Here is a 15,715-nt window from a genome sequence, read left to right as displayed (position 1 = left end):
GATGTGCATGCACATAGTCTTATATTTAAATATTGTATTTATTAAATGCAATAAAAAAAATCCTTTATTAAATCATGCAAAAATATTTATGTGTATCCATGTAGAAATGCAACATACGCTTGCATTGCTGTAGTAAATGAGGGGAGTGAATGAGAGGGAGTGGCATTAAAGTTTTTTCTGCGTTGAGTGCGTGCGTGTGTGTGTGTGTGTGTGTGTGTGTGTGTGTGTGTGTAATTGAGCAGCAGTAGTTTGATGTAATGGAGGGGCTGGGCGAGTCAGTCCGCCTACACGGGCTTTGTGTTGATGTTCAGGCGGCGCAACAGCGCTGACAGTCCGCGACCAGAGCAACACCAGAGAACAGCGTTCCCAACACCCATCCACCATCGAGGGAGGAAGAGAGGGAGAGAAAGAGGACAGGATCCGAGCGCGAGGGAGCGGAGCCGGACTGAATCATGGCCACTTCAACGTCTTGCACGGGCTCCACACTGCTGCAGCCAATTAGTAAGATGATCGATCTGCCGCTGGACCAGGTAAACTGTCACTTTAACAGGGATTTATCTTTGCCTTTTCGCCTGGCGGAGATCGCTAGCCGTAAACCCCGCGCGTTTGACGCGCACCGACAGCCGCACGATATAGGAGCGTTCCGTGTGATATTCTCGTGCGTGACATAACACGCCCGAAATTCATCTTCGCGCAATTTCGTAACGCCCGTTTCCTGCCTGTATTTTTTTTTTCTCAAAACGTCGGCCGACGAGCGAGCGAGACGCAGGCTTTGCTGCTAAACCAGGTATGTCATCTGTTTAGACAGCATTTTGGGCGCGTGCAGAGAAGTCCAAACATCTCGCGAGCGAGCGCCCGTGATGTTGTCTATGTAGGCGGCTAAATAGGGTTTGACACGCCGCCACAGTCACGATCTCGCCTCGGCCCGGAGAGGCAAAAAGGGAGATTTATATTTAGAGATGTCATGAATGCAACGCGTTGTACCAGGAATTATTAAAGCAAAAAGAGCACTTCGGTTAAGGCAGCGAGACGAGAGTTGTTTCGGTTCCCCATTTTTTTCACGTTGTTATTCTGTTGAGATGTCGTCGGATGTTCGTCTTCTCGGGAGGCTTTAGTTCGCTTAAAAACCGTTGTGTTTTTTTTACGCGATTTACTTTAAGATTCGTACAGATTTATTAGAAGAGCATAGGTTTTTCTTCTTCGTATACTCTGGTAAATAGTGGTGGGGACTTTGATTCATCCAAAGCAAGTGACTCGATTCTTATGAATCAGTTCACTAAAAGGATTCATTCTCAAGTTTTTTTTTTCTCGTACACGTATGTGTGTGTGTGTATGAATAGTTTCTTTGCTGAAATAGATACCTTATTGTGCATACTAATTATTCTCAAACTGCAGTTGGATTTTATCAAGTAAAAAAACCCCAAAACAAACCCACAATAATAAACCATGATTTAAAAAAAGCCATAAGGCAATTATGTGTGTGTGTGTGTGTGTGTGTGTGTGTGTGTGTGTGTGTATAATAATATATATATATATATATATATATATATATATATATATATATATATATATATATATATATATATATATATATATATATACACACACACACACTCGCATCACATTTACAAGCACCTTTTAGAAAAAAATGTAGTTGTATAAAACTGTAGTTGCTGGAATAATTTGCCTTTTGTGTGTGTGTGTGTTTTTTTTTTTTTAATTAATTATTAATAATGCCTGTGGATAAGTCCTACGCCTCAGGTTAAATCATATCTTTCTTTCATAACCCTTCCACAAAACAAGAGTCATACGGCATTGTTCCCAATGTTACTGTATTAAACTAGTGTGGATGTGTGATGAAATATTGAAACGTAGCAGCTAAAATCCTGGCTACCATGCATGAACGTAATAAAAATTTCACTTTTGCACAGTGAGATGTTCTGCCATGCATCTATTTGATTTTAAGAGGGAGGTTAAACTTGAACCATTGTTCACACTTGCTGATCATGCAAGAGATTTTCCTGATGGACCCAGCTTATCATTTAGTGTCTATGCTGACACATGGAGATAGTAGTAATGTAGGCCTTTATCAAGCTCAACTTCGCTAGTCACTTGTGTGTTCAGACATGAGGCTACGTCGTTAGTCTTGGTCTATCCAGACTCCAGAGCATTTGGCGATGCACAGATATCGTATTGTTCAGCTTCTTTAGCTGGTGCTGCCCATCTCGTAATGCAAGTCTGGGCAGGAATGAGTCAAGAAATGCAGTCGTTCTGCAGTGTAGACATTCTTGCTTTTCTTTTGAAACACCTACCTGTTCATCCTTTTTATTTTTTGCATAAGTTAAAATTTATCTTTTATTGGTCTGGGAATATTTAGCATTAAATCACTCGCTCACCAATGGATCCTCTGCAGTGAATGGGTGCCGTCAGAATGAGTGCATAAAATCACGACTCCAGTCCACCAATGAATGTCTTGTGAAGCGAAAAGCTTGATATTTGTAAGAAACAAATCCATTGTTGTTGGTTTAACTTTAAACTAGTGCTGTCAAATGATTAATCGTGACTAATCTGATTCAAAATGTTTTTTTGCATAATATATGTGAGTTAACTGTATAAACTAAATATTTATACATCAATATATTAATACAAATTTACGTTATGAATAAATATATGTAATATATAAGCTAATGTATTATTTAATATATACATGCATGTGTGTGTACTTTTAAAACAATTGCTTCTGTCCAAATGATTAGACCATTTGCCATAAAGCTTTCTTTAGTGAAAAAGTCCATCCCCTTGTTTTCGTTTACATCGAAATCCACTGATATATAATGGTTTCTAACTGTTTTGGCATGTGAAAAAGGCTTGATCTGTGCATATTTCTCTCCTGATTCAGACGAGACGACATTTTTTACTGGAGAAAGCAATATATTGATGGATTAAAAGGATATAATCTTAGTGATGGATTTTTTTATTATTATTTTGTTGTGTTTTTTTTTTAAACAAACACTCAGCGTTTCACTTTACAAGACATCAATTGATGGAGTCATGTGGATTACTTGTGGAATATTGATGTTTTTATCAGCGTTTTGGACGTCATTCTGACGGCACCCATTCACTGCAGAGGACCTATTAGTGAGCAAGTGACGTAAAGCCAGATTTCTCCAAAACTTCTCTGAGTTTCTGCCTGAGGGTGAGTACGTTTACAGCATTTTTATTACAATTTTTTTGAGGAACAATTTAACCTGCAGCCATCAAGATAAATCAAGGATGGAAATCCAAGCAAACCGGGTGGTTTTTGACCTGTGAGTCCATTTGGTTATGTCCGCCGCTGGCATGCTTCTTCACCAGCTTTTTTGAATGAGATTTTGGCAGGCGTCAAGCCTACAAACCCTCTGCCGATGCGAGTCCACTCTAGAAGTCCTGTTAATGTGACAGGAATCGATAACTCAACCCGAGCGCATCATGAAACGAGCTGTCAGGATTACTACGTCCTGAGCTTCAGCCAAAACAGGAGTGAAACCGTATAGATCTGTTTCTGATTATGCAAGATATCGCTTGCTAGGCCGGGCTCGAAAGTTTGCCGTAACATGACGGCGTATAATTTGAAACCGTTGCTGTTAAAATAGCCTCGTCAGTGAGGGCACTTCACAGCCAGCTGCGAGAATTTCAGCTCTTGGGTCCTAAAGCCCTTGGTTCCCTGGTTTGCTTTTTACGACGGTATATTCACCCAAAAATGAAAACGCTGTTAGTACTCACACTCTCGTGTTGTTTAAAACCGGTGTTATTTTCTATCCTCTGGGGATCACGAAATAAGATGCTTTGAATTAAATAACATTGGAGTGTAATTTGTGGGCGAGCTGTTCCTTTAAGGCGGGAAGTGCGTTATATTTTACAATACAAATCCCAGAGTAATATAGAGGGCTACCTATCTGGAAAAGTAACTGTTTTTTTAAACTCTGCTCCCTGTTTGTTTAAGCTGCTCAACCAGCCTGGCAACAGCAATATATTATTAACCAATGGCGTGTGTTTAGGGCGTGGCTGCCCGTTTTGGCTAACCAGTGGCAGATGGAGGAAAACCTTACTGAAAACGTTTGATGATGGTGCAGAAATGCAACTTTTTGATTTTTAGAAACACTTTATGATGTTATCGGAGGTAGGAACCGGCCACGGACCACTTCTAAGGTTTTGATAGCCGCAGCTGATGACTAACGCCGTGTTCGGTTCCTCTCGAGAGGCGGCGCGTGGATATTCTGGTTGATCTTCAAAGGTTGACGACCGCCAGTTGGAGGACTCGCATAGTGTGTGTGTGTGTGGCCGAAGATTTCAAACGGGCTATGTTCCATTCATTTGTTAGTATTTCACTAGTCCGCACTTTAAAAGGACGCTTCTTAGAGCAACCCTCATATCTCATATAAAAGCCGTTCAAAAGTTGAACAGCGAGGAGTTTTGTGAATAAGATGACTACCTAATTCTAATTTACATAGAAAGATGTGTATTTGCATTAGAAGAAATAGCGGCGCTACTTCAAAGCATTGAGCTCCCGGTTAAAGACTCTAGAGTCTTAAGTCTCACTGGTTTTTCCCCTCGCTACCTGCTGAAAGGCAGGTGCATATGTTTTTGTAGCGGTTTATAATAAGGAAGCTCGCAGGTCTCTTGTCGCTCACCCCAGTGATCTCAGCGGGAGCTTGAGGCAGCCCTGATTTCTCAGAGGAGGTAAATGCCCACCCTCCATCTCTCTAAATGGGCACTCTCTTGAGACCAGTTGCCTCTGCTTGAGTTCTGCTTATGGGGGTATTGTACTAAAGTGTTTTTTTTTTTTCTCATTTTTGTTTTACCTGTGCTAAAGTTCAGCTTGGTCATAATGCAGTTAGATTTTTTTAATTAACTAAAAGTAAAATAAAAATAACCTTAACAGAAATATAAGAAAGCTCATAACGACGGTAAGATATAAAAATAAGAACACCAATAATGGAAATAATATAATAGCACATCATTGATACTAAAATAACAGTGAATTTGTGGATTCTGACTTTGAAAATCTTCGTGTGCGTTTAGTTCTTAATAACTTTTAGCGATCGGTTCTTAATAACTTTAGCAATTAGCAAACAAATTCATCTCATTACGTGACAGGAATCTACATGCATCTGATGTAATTAAATTTCTCAGATGTGGTGAAGAGGTAGAACTTAGCTTTATATACATGTCTTCCAGGACTGTTACCAAAACCATCCATTTAAAAAAAAAAACTTTACTGTCAGTCCTGATTTCATCAACCAGATATAATGGGTTAGAGGAACGTATTTATGGATCTTGCACTTTACCATAGCATGCCAGCTCTGGATTTTTCGTTTGTTTGTTTATTGTTCAGCACTTTTTTTTTTTTTTTTTTTTTTTTAACCCAAAATCCCGTACTCTTCCCCGTGTTACTCCAAACTTGTACGACTGACTTTTTTCTGTGCAATGCGTAATAACATAATTATAATTTTTGATTGGACACAAGCATGCATGTGACGTTCTAGAGTATGTTAAAGTAACACTTGAGCTGTGCTTACAGAAATGGCTGTCCTAAATAACTTCACAGTGGCCTTCAGGGACATCATCCAGAGCGGCCAAAGACAGTGATCCTGCTGATCAACACGAACGGGAATGATTTAATGATGCTGAGTTCTCAAGTTCCTAGCTGTATGAGTAGTGACGGCATCTTTTTCCTCACAGACCCTCAGCACAGGCCAAAACAAAGCTTTGAAGACAGTTACTTTTACGCAGTTTGCATTAAGTGGTAATGTAGTACAATGCAGATATTAAATCTTATTGATGACTTATATTTCGTACAGGCAAGCAGATGAATCCAAAATACAAACATAATGTTAATAAAGTTTCACATTAAATAATTGCCTGTGGAAAAAACACTGAACATTAATTGGATTGCTTTCATATTTTGGATATTGTAAAGCATGCGTCATTAATATAGAGAATATTGCCGTATCAAATATGTGTTTTCACAATATTTGCCACTTTTTAATGATTGAAATATTGCTGCAGGTGCTTAATATGGATTTTAATATGCATTTCATTCCCATACCTTTTGTTTTCTTTCTTTTGAGAGGTGATCTAAATGATGAAAAATGGACACTTGAGCTCTTGAGCTGCATTTCTGTGGATGTTTTGCCCCTCAGGTGTTTGAGCCTTAATTTCTTTCCGACTAATGAAAGAAATGCATAAGCATCTTGGATGACATGGGGTTGAGCAAATTATTGGGAAATTTTAATTTGAAAGTGAACTAATCTTTTAAACTTGAAGGCCAAAGATTACACGCTCGGACGATATTATATTTCCTTATAACATAGCACTGCATTTTTTAAAGTTTTTTTAAAATCTTAAAACTGCCTGCCCGAGGAGCTAAAGTAAAAAGCCCACCGTGGGAGTCAATGGCTACTGTTATCTGTTTGGTACCAACATTCTTCAAAATATCTTCTTTTGTTTTCAGCATCATTTTTGGGTGAACTGTCCCTTTAAGAACACACGTTGCAGCCAAATTGATTACATATTTAGTTACAAACTAGCTAGTAGTTACTAAGCCTCTAGGGTGGACTTTGTGTTCCAATTTAAGGATGAATTTATGAACAGCTGGTGCAACCCCGGTCTAAACCCCCAGTCAAAAGCAATGCTAACAGATCATCTTGCAGCAATTTTCTGTCTCTTTAAGACCACACAGCATCCCTTGGCTTCTTCCAGATGGCATCTGTTGCTAACAATGCTCAGGTGTGATGTTATTTTGGACTGGCGCGTGTCATGACTCACGGCTGATATGAAAAGGAAATTTGTCTCATTTCAGCCGCTTTTCTTTCTCTGTGACTTGCTGTCGGTCTCATTTTCAGACTCTGTGGCAGCGACGTATCCTAGCAACCAGAACTTTTTAGAAACTGATTGTAAGTCATTACAGCTTGTAAGGTGGGATTGTCAGCGTGCCCCTTTTTGAACACATGCTCTGATTTAGCGGTATAACATTTTATGTTTAGCCCTTTTCCTTTTGCAGGGTCATTATAAGGTGGTAAAGCTTGGTTGAAGTCCAGCTGCTGAATGTACACGCTCGGACGATTGTGTCTGAATCAGCGCCTTACTCTTCTCCAGCAGATGCTCTTCGTCCCAGGTGGATCATAGAATTGCAGACAGCGTTGAAGAAAACTGGTAAATGGAGGCATTAACGGTCATTTAAATTGGTGGAGCTGAGATCCAAGCTGAGTAAGTCAGGAAAAATAAAATCGAGACAATGGAGTGCGGAAGGCCAAAGGGATGCGTCCTAAAAGCTGGAAATGAGCAAGCATTTTTGAAACTCTGGTTCTGTCGTTCCAAAGTCAATGGTCAAAAGATTTAGGATTTCTTGGTGACATATTAAGACTAATATTATACGAAGCTAGCAGCTTTACTAGTTAGGGCCCCTCCTCTGCTTATACTTACACAGAAGAACTGAACAAATGTGGTCTTGTTCTTCTTGGTCCCTTTTATTTGCTCAGAAAACACAACAGTAAGTTGGCATGATGTTTAAAACCTTTACTCATTTTGATAAGCTTCGCTTTTTGATTGGTTTCCAAAATTAGGTACTTAAATTTACAGGAAATGTCACTGGCATTTGTTGAAGGGGGGCGCTGAGGGTCCAAATTGCAGTTTCAATGCAACTTCAAAGTGCTCTATATGATCTCAGCCTAGGAATAACGGTCTTATCTAGCCAAAAGATTTTGCAAAAAAAAAAATTATTATTTACTTACGCGTGACATAGCTGGTAATACTGACCCAGTGTTTACAAAGCAAACGTGCAAAGACTAAATCAATTGCTTTTTTTTCCGGAAATGATTATTCATTAATCCTCCGCTAGGATCTTGTTGGAGCTCTTTGAAGTTGCACTGAAACCTTCAATTTGGACATCCAACCGGTTTAACCTTATTAAAGTCCACTATGTGGAGAAACATCCTGGAGTTGGCCTCAAACACCTTAATTTCTTTTAGACTAAAGTAAGAAGGACATGAACATATTGGATAGACTTTACATGATCATTACATTCTGGCAGGGAACTCATCCTTTTAATAGATCGCTTTTTATTCTAGCGGCCTCCACAAGTGAGGGTGAAATTTTTGCAGTGGTTTTGTATTGGCTAGCTGTTTGATTAGTTACGTATTCTGTTTGAGGTGGGATGAATGGCAGTCATTTGTCATGCAGGCCAGGCTTGAATGGTGGTTTATTTATAGCTGACCAAGGAAGCTGTGATCGTTGGATGAACATAAAGGGATGTAGCCGAAGCCTGCTGCTGGTGACAGCAGTCTTTTGTTTGCGGTGAAGTGTTTGAAAGCAGGAGATGTTGCTTTGTGCTCCATTTTGCAGCTACAGGTTTGTACACAGGAGGACAAAAGGCAGTAAAGCGTGTGCATTCGGGATGCTTTTTGTTTAACCGAAATACAGTAAAAACTGTAACATTATATTACTTTAATATTTTCAAAAATAAAATGTAATCCTGTGATGGCAAAATCACATTTTCAACAACTATTACCCCAGTCTTCAGCGTCACATGATCCTTCCATGCGCATCCCTTAAGCTATTTCATGTTTTCTCTTGTTATCGCAAGTTGGGTTTGATTGGGCTGCTTTTTGGAGATTTGAAATTAGTTTGTTTGATAAAGTTTGTGATTAAAAGATCCTCACGTGATGATAGACTTGCTGCAAGTATGTTGGCTAGCCGTGTAAGATTCACATATCCTGAGGGAAAATTTGGTTGTTGTCAAAACGTGGCGTAACCGTTTTTAAGAAATTTCCATTGCACGTCACTTTTATTTGTTTAGCTTTTTGAACCTGCTCCTCAGCTCCCATGGCCTTATATGAAATCAAAGTGTCCACCGGTTAATGATTCAGTATGCTATCCGGGTATTGTTTAGACTCTCTCTTTCTCTTCTCAGCGGATGTTCAGGCGAAGTATGGCTGGAAAAGTCGCGTTTGATGTTCAACTAGAGCAGACAGGCCGTTCCCGCCTCTGCTGCTCTCTCTGAGACAGTCTCTCTCTCTCTCTCTCTCTCTCTCTGTATGTTCCTTCGCTTGGTTGGTTGAATTTTAAAAGGCAACCTGCTTCTGTCTTCTTTATTTGTGACCTGAACCACTGAACAAAGTAACATTATTTTGGATGATTGTAATTTGGAGTTGATTAACATTTGCTTCAACGGTGGTGCAAATTGAAAAAATGGTTGAACTGCTCTAAGTTTGGTAGGGTGAGATGAAAACATCTCTTTATAAATTGAAATGTGGATAAGTGTTCCCAAGCAGTTTCAGACTTGCTTAGTAAATGTAAATTCTGTTGAAACAATCCCTTAGTAGCTACCTGAGCCATATGATTAAAAAATATGTTGGGGTATGTTATATTGACAACAAATATATCAATTTTCTCGATAATATCTCAATATTTAGACAATATTTTGTTAGTTTGTTATTATTGACAACTGCCGTGGACAGCTGACTTCTATAGTTTTTGGATATTCATCCTATTCTGTGTTCAAACTGATAAAACTTATTTGAAAAGATGTACATTTTATTGGCATTTTACCTTTTTATAAAGCCATTTCTTTTAAAGCGTCCCTTGTCTTTTGAATACTGATATTTTAAATTATTTAAATAATGTACTCTGAATATAAAATTAAAAATGCCAGTAGGAGGCAGTAAATTATGGTAAATATGCGAGTCATTCCAGTTTAACCAAATCATTTAAACGAATGATTCATTCAGGAACGAAACTGTAATGTTGCTCAGAGCCGCAAAATAATGCTGTGATTCTGCTTCTAATAATTTTTTGCTGTCAAAATAGCACAAAAACAGGAAATATGATATCTAAACCCCAAGTCTCTAAATTTACCTTTTGCTTCATCAAACTGTTCTCACCAGGCATATTGGACATCAATTTAACATTAACATTAGCTTTGAATTTACGTCAAATTTAGTTCACCTGATGTCACAACCAATAAATATCAATGTTTTGTGACATTGTGTGCCTGCTGGGTTGTATTTGTAGACAAAACAGCACTCTTTGTGTGAAATTAAGTTATAAGAAGGGTATACAAATTAGCATTTTCTGCCCCATGTCTTTAGTTTGCGATTAATTTAAAGGCAATTATTAGACTGAATCATGGAGTGAAAAAGTTTGTTTTGAATGTTATTTGGACGATAGATAAATCGCACAACCCTAGTAGCAAGTTGCTATTTCTTTATGGCTGGTAAACCACTATCTAGCACAAAAACATACCGAAAACCACCCTAAAAAGAACAAAAACTTTTAGCATTGTTTTTTTTGCAGCGGTCTATTGATGTGATAATTTCCCCCCCTTGTCCTCATTGTACAGAACAGCCTAGAGAAAGGAAAAAAAACACACGAATGTGGATTTTCATGTTCAATTCATGAGCCATATGTCATTAAATTAGCATGAGCTCCTTGTTTTGTTTTAGCAAAGCAAACACGAGCGAATCGTAAAATTAAGGACTAAATAGAAACGAACAAGGAAACTACCATGAATGATACTGAACTTGTCTCTTGGAGGTTATGTTGAGCAAAGCTCTGGAGGAAATGTGACTTATCTTGGGAACACTTCTGGCACACTGGCCTCTTATCTTTGCCTGCAAGTGTAGTTGGATTTGCTGCCTTGCTGGGACCTGTTTTAGAGGTGGATTGCCAAGTGAATCGGTAAATACAGAAGAAATGCATTCAGCCCAGGAGGAGGCATCTGCTGGAAGGCTGTTATATGTGCACTGAAGGTGTTGGAGAGTCACACAGGTAGATTCCCATGGGAAACGACAGGTGCCACACACAGGTTTGGCAGGCCTGTCTTGACAGGCTTGTTCCTTGAATCAGATTTCTGCACAATTCTTACCTTTGACTTCTAATTCTAAGTTCTTTAACTAGTGGCGCGCAGTATATTGGCGATGTGCTGTCGGCTGATAATAACTAGAAGTTTCCATCATTACTTTTTATGGCTTTGTGTGAGCTTTTTCAATAGAAACTAACAGTATTTAATTTTCCGTATTCTTTGTTTCACAAAAAATAAAACGCATTGATATATGAAAGGCTGTTGATGTGGCGATTCTCACATTCCAGCTGCTCATTTTAATTGTTTACGTGGGAGATTATTGGGTCATTTATTGCTGTTGTTTCTTCTGTGCGTCAAGTGTTGTGTGGAAAGAAATCTAACTAACAATTAGTTATATATATATACATATATATATATATATATATATATATATATATATATATATATAAAACTGTGTTTTATTTAAAGTTATTGGTATTAACAAGCTGTTTGGTAATCCATTATCATAAGTTCTATTTTGATAAAGCCATATCTTTTATCCTGTAATAATGGGTGTATGATTATGCTTTACTGAATGTCTGTGCTTGCTGATACAGATTATCATTGATGCACTTTGGATAAACTCTGACTCCAAATGTGTCTGGAACAGTACTGTTCCTCATTACCTATCTTCCTATTTATGATGTCTACTAAAACATGGCGCAACTGTGCTGGAACCTGCATGTTAGTCTATATGAGACAGAGATAAAGTGCCCATATTCTAGTGGGCATCATCACAGACATGAGGTTTGGGAATCCAAGGGCTCACTATGATTAGACTGTTTGGATTCAAATTAGTCCATTTTTTTTTTTGTGTAGTAGTTCATGCAACCAGCCGCAGGACTGGTTACTTGCTCCATAACTAGGCTCTGAGGTTCCTGTGTGAGAGTGATGGGAGATTGAGATCTGTGTAAAGTCCTGCCTGTGCAGAAATATGTGACAGACCTGTTACTGGCAGTCCTAAAAGAACAGCATTCCACAGTGCCATAGGAGCTGTCAGAGGAGTTTAATGTCCCTCCTCAAAGCCGATCTGCCTCCCTTTGGCAAAGTTGCGCTCTGTTGAGCAGTCGGTTGCTTGGATACCAAATTGTGAGGCCCAAGCGGAGCAGTGACATGTAGTCAAATGGAGCTTGTTTACCCCCCTGCTTTGTTCGGGAGCAGCTGCTCTATCATAAAACATAAGCGCATTTGAGACAGTTTTGCTGTAAGGTGTAGCATTTAATCAGTGTAGCTCAGTAAATAAAAGACGTTTGTTCTAAAGTGTGGACGTGCTGGGCTACTTGTCCTAGGGACTTTCTTTCTGTTTTTGAGTGTATATCGCGAAAGGCCTCAAAAGAAAAAGAGACCAAGACTCAATTGAATTTGTTTGGTCATGCTGCACTTTTGAATTTAGAATGGAAAAATATATATATTATAATATTATAATATTTATAATATTATATATATTATAAAATATATATATATATATATATATATATATATATATATATATATATATATGGTCATGTTTGTTAATTCTGTTTAAAAGTAGCAAGTGTGTTTGTTAAAAAAAGTGTTTAATTTTTTCCAGCGCTACCTAAAATTGTCTGAATAGGGCATTCTTCCTATTCCATGTATTTTGTTGTGATTCTGTGCAGTCTTCTGTTTGAAGTACAGAGGAAGGATCAGTGTCTTGCATTTCTGTCGTCTTTGCCAGGAATCTCTGCCAAGGCTTTTTGTCATCGTTAAACCTGACTGGCAGTGCCACGGATAGCTTAATTGCACTTGGTTTAGTATCGCTTATTGCTATGATATTGATTACCATTTTAGTGCTTTGAAGTGATTGTGTGCGTCTTCCTTTTTAACTGAAGAGCTCAAACGAGTGCCTAACCTCTGGTTTTATGCTACCAGTAATACATTACTTTCCCATGAATTATGGAAGCGAATATTCATTTAATTTGGGGAAACCCAACATACCAGGTCCTGTACCTAAGCTTGAATTTACTGGTCGAATCGCAAACATGTTCTATTGGTTGTGACGCTTTTTCTGAACCGATGCCCATGCAACAAACTCGCATATATAGATTATTTACACACATTCCATGTAGTCTATATTTCAAATGAACCTGTTATATGGCTTGTTAACTAACTTCTCACATTTGACGCTCTGAGGGATCCTGTTTTAATTCCATCGGAATTAGCTATTTTAAGCCTTCAGTTTTAGGGCCATAAACATAAATGGTGAATAGACTTTAGTCAGCCTACGCCTTATTTAATACCTCACAAACCAAAATGAAGTCTGAAGCAGCTACGACTGGATAATGCAACAACCATTAAAACTTCCATAAATGTCTGTTTGAAAGTTTGACAAGCTTCTTTAGCCTACCACTGAAGGCTAATAAAATTGAACGCTATCCAAAATATCGGTGCTAATGTTCATGTTAAATCTGCATGTCTCCTTTTCAAACATTAGTTGGTGTTTAGATTTGTCAGAATGAAAATGGAAAATCCAATATAACTAACTACTGCTGGTTTAAAGCGGTTAATCAGTTGTTAGGAACAAAGTCAATGCATCTTGTACCTAGAGCTGGTAGACCACCATGCCTATTTTGGGTATCTGGTTGAGTTGGTTAGCCCTGTTTCAATTCAAAACATATTTTGACCTAGTTGACTGCCTGGACCACTCAAAACTGGCATGACTTCTTTTTTCCACTGAATTGTTTTCCTTTTTGAAGGTGTTTTTTTTTTTCTTTTCTTTTCTCAGTGATACCACAGTACCTACACGCACCGGATGCTATTTTTAGCTTCAGAGTCTATGCTACGTGATTATTCATAACCACCTCGGCTTAGCCAAGGATACTGACTGTAAACATGGCTTGCTGGTCAATTTTCCGTCTCATTGACCAGAGACGCTTTAGAAAACCTCTACTCCTGTCACGCCTCCTCGTCACTCTATTGTCATCTTTCTGTTTTGTAAATGATTGTTGGTGTTAGCTACAAGGCTACTGGGAGGATTACAGTGAAACTAATGCTGTTCAAAGAATGTAGATATGCTTTTAAAAAATACAGATAGAGAAAATGAATGCTATATAAAGTTGCTTAAATACGTTTATTCACTTAACATGACTGTTTCAGGAGATTTTAGTATGTGGTCTGTGGTATTTTGATAAGAATGAAGATTCATACTAAATTGGTTAATTTTGTACTTATTTGTACTATGGTAGTTTTTTCATTTGGGTATATGACTTCAGTTAACCATGTAAATGCCATGTAACCAACCTATCAGAATCAGAATGAGCTTTATTGCCAGGTATGTTTACATACAAGGAATTTATTTTAGCAACAGAAGCTCTATAGTGCACCGGAATGAAAGCCACAAGACAACACAAGAACTGATAATAAAAAAATATATATATACAAATATACAAAACAGACAATGTACAAAATAGCAAAAGCACAATATATAATATAGGCTTTCAAGACTAGGAGGATGTTGCCAGTGGTTCTCTAGCTTTTTGGGAAGAAAAAGCTTTTTTTCCAAGAAAATGTTCAATAAAAGGTGATATTATGTACATACCTGTTGGGGGAAAAAAACAGAATATGGTGGTTAGCTATGTTCGATGCTGGTTCGAGCTCAAACCAACACCCCAGCTTCAAAACATACCTAACCAGCATATGCAGTTTTTTTTTTTAACAGGGTTGTAATAAAAATAATAAACTCAAAAATAGTGTTTTTTTTAATCATAATTTACCTCATCCTCCTGATTGAGGAGCATTGGTTTTTGACTGTAATGTGAGGGTTTTGTACATCAACATGGAGGTATATTTTGCATGCGTGTTGACATTTCCTGTTTGAATACCCAGATTCTTATGTTGTCACTTTTAGAAACCCATGTTTGAACTTTAGTTCAGCGTGATCTTACTCCTCGTCCTTCATGTTAGTACACATTTCTTCTCAAATATAAAAGCTGGTTTACATTTTACTGAGATATTTACACGGCACACAGTGCTCTATAATATTGACCCTTAATACGTCATTCCCTGTTCCTCTTTCTTTCCAAAAGTCCCTTTCCTCATATATTTTTCTCTCAGCTGAATGGCTGGAGGTGTCTGTAAAAACTAAGCCAGATGGCTGGCTGCAAAGAGAGATGGTTTAGAGCCACAGGGGGACAAAATCTGTCATCGCTGTCTCTGTGTCCTTACCGCTGAGACCCGTACTGCTATTCAGACTGAAGTGCGCTCCAAACAAGAGTATTTGTGTAGTCTAAATGTTTCTAGTAACATTTTAGTAAAGGGACCAATTCCCACTATTAACCAGTTGCTTGTTAGCGTGCCTATTATTAACATGTTGGCTGTTTATTAGTGCTTATTAAGCATATATTCTGCATGGCTGTGTGTATATTTGGTCACTACCTGGTTGGTAAAACTTTTTAAAAAAAGATTGTCTTCTAAGCGTTGCTCTGTTTTCTGTGTGAAGCAAGGATTGGTTATGTTTAATTAGGGTTTAATGTCCCAGATTAATTGAGTGTAATTCTGTGGTTCTTTTTAATGGCTCTGAAGCGAGCAGAAGTGCCGGTCGATGTCAGGTCACTCGTGAAAGAGCTCTTAGAGATATAACAATAGAGAAACGGCACAGGGACATCATCTCCATAAATCTGCCTGACCACAATCACTTACAGTTGTGCGTGTGTGCGCGACAGATTTATCCTGCCAATAACAATGCTTCCTGTGATACAGAAAGCGTGGGGGGTACAAAGAACAGGCCAATGAGCTATTGTTTATGGCCCACTGACGACCTGCTTATGCGGAATGGGAAACAATGGCTGCCTCTGTACAGTATAGCCGCCTGTAACATTA

General features: G+C 38.3%; 1 protein-coding gene across 3 annotated transcripts in view; it reads left to right on the top strand.

Annotated features, from left to right (window-relative positions):
- Positions 1-232: 232 nt before the first annotated feature.
- Positions 233-15,715, top strand: part of mboat2a (membrane bound O-acyltransferase domain containing 2a) — a 43,589-nt gene continuing 28,106 nt past the window's right edge. Inside the window, exons 1-2 of one of the 3 annotated variants that reach the window (XM_043262939.1) lie at positions 234-530; positions 3,089-3,196. Coding sequence is in view for 1 of the 3 variants with exons in the window: in XM_043262938.1 (XP_043118873.1) it covers positions 453-530 (78 nt within the window). In the remaining 2 variants the exon portion in view is untranslated. Of the gene's footprint in view, positions 531-3,088; positions 3,197-15,715 lie in introns of all 3 variants that reach the window. The other 2 variants (XM_043262938.1, XM_043262940.1) reach the window with 2 other exon arrangements.

The sequence above is a fragment of the Puntigrus tetrazona genome, chromosome 17 (genome assembly GCF_018831695.1).
Source record: "Puntigrus tetrazona isolate hp1 chromosome 17, ASM1883169v1, whole genome shotgun sequence".
NCBI classification, from domain to species: domain Eukaryota; kingdom Metazoa; phylum Chordata; class Actinopteri; order Cypriniformes; family Cyprinidae; genus Puntigrus; species Puntigrus tetrazona.
This window is presented reverse-complemented; position numbering and strand designations above follow the sequence as displayed.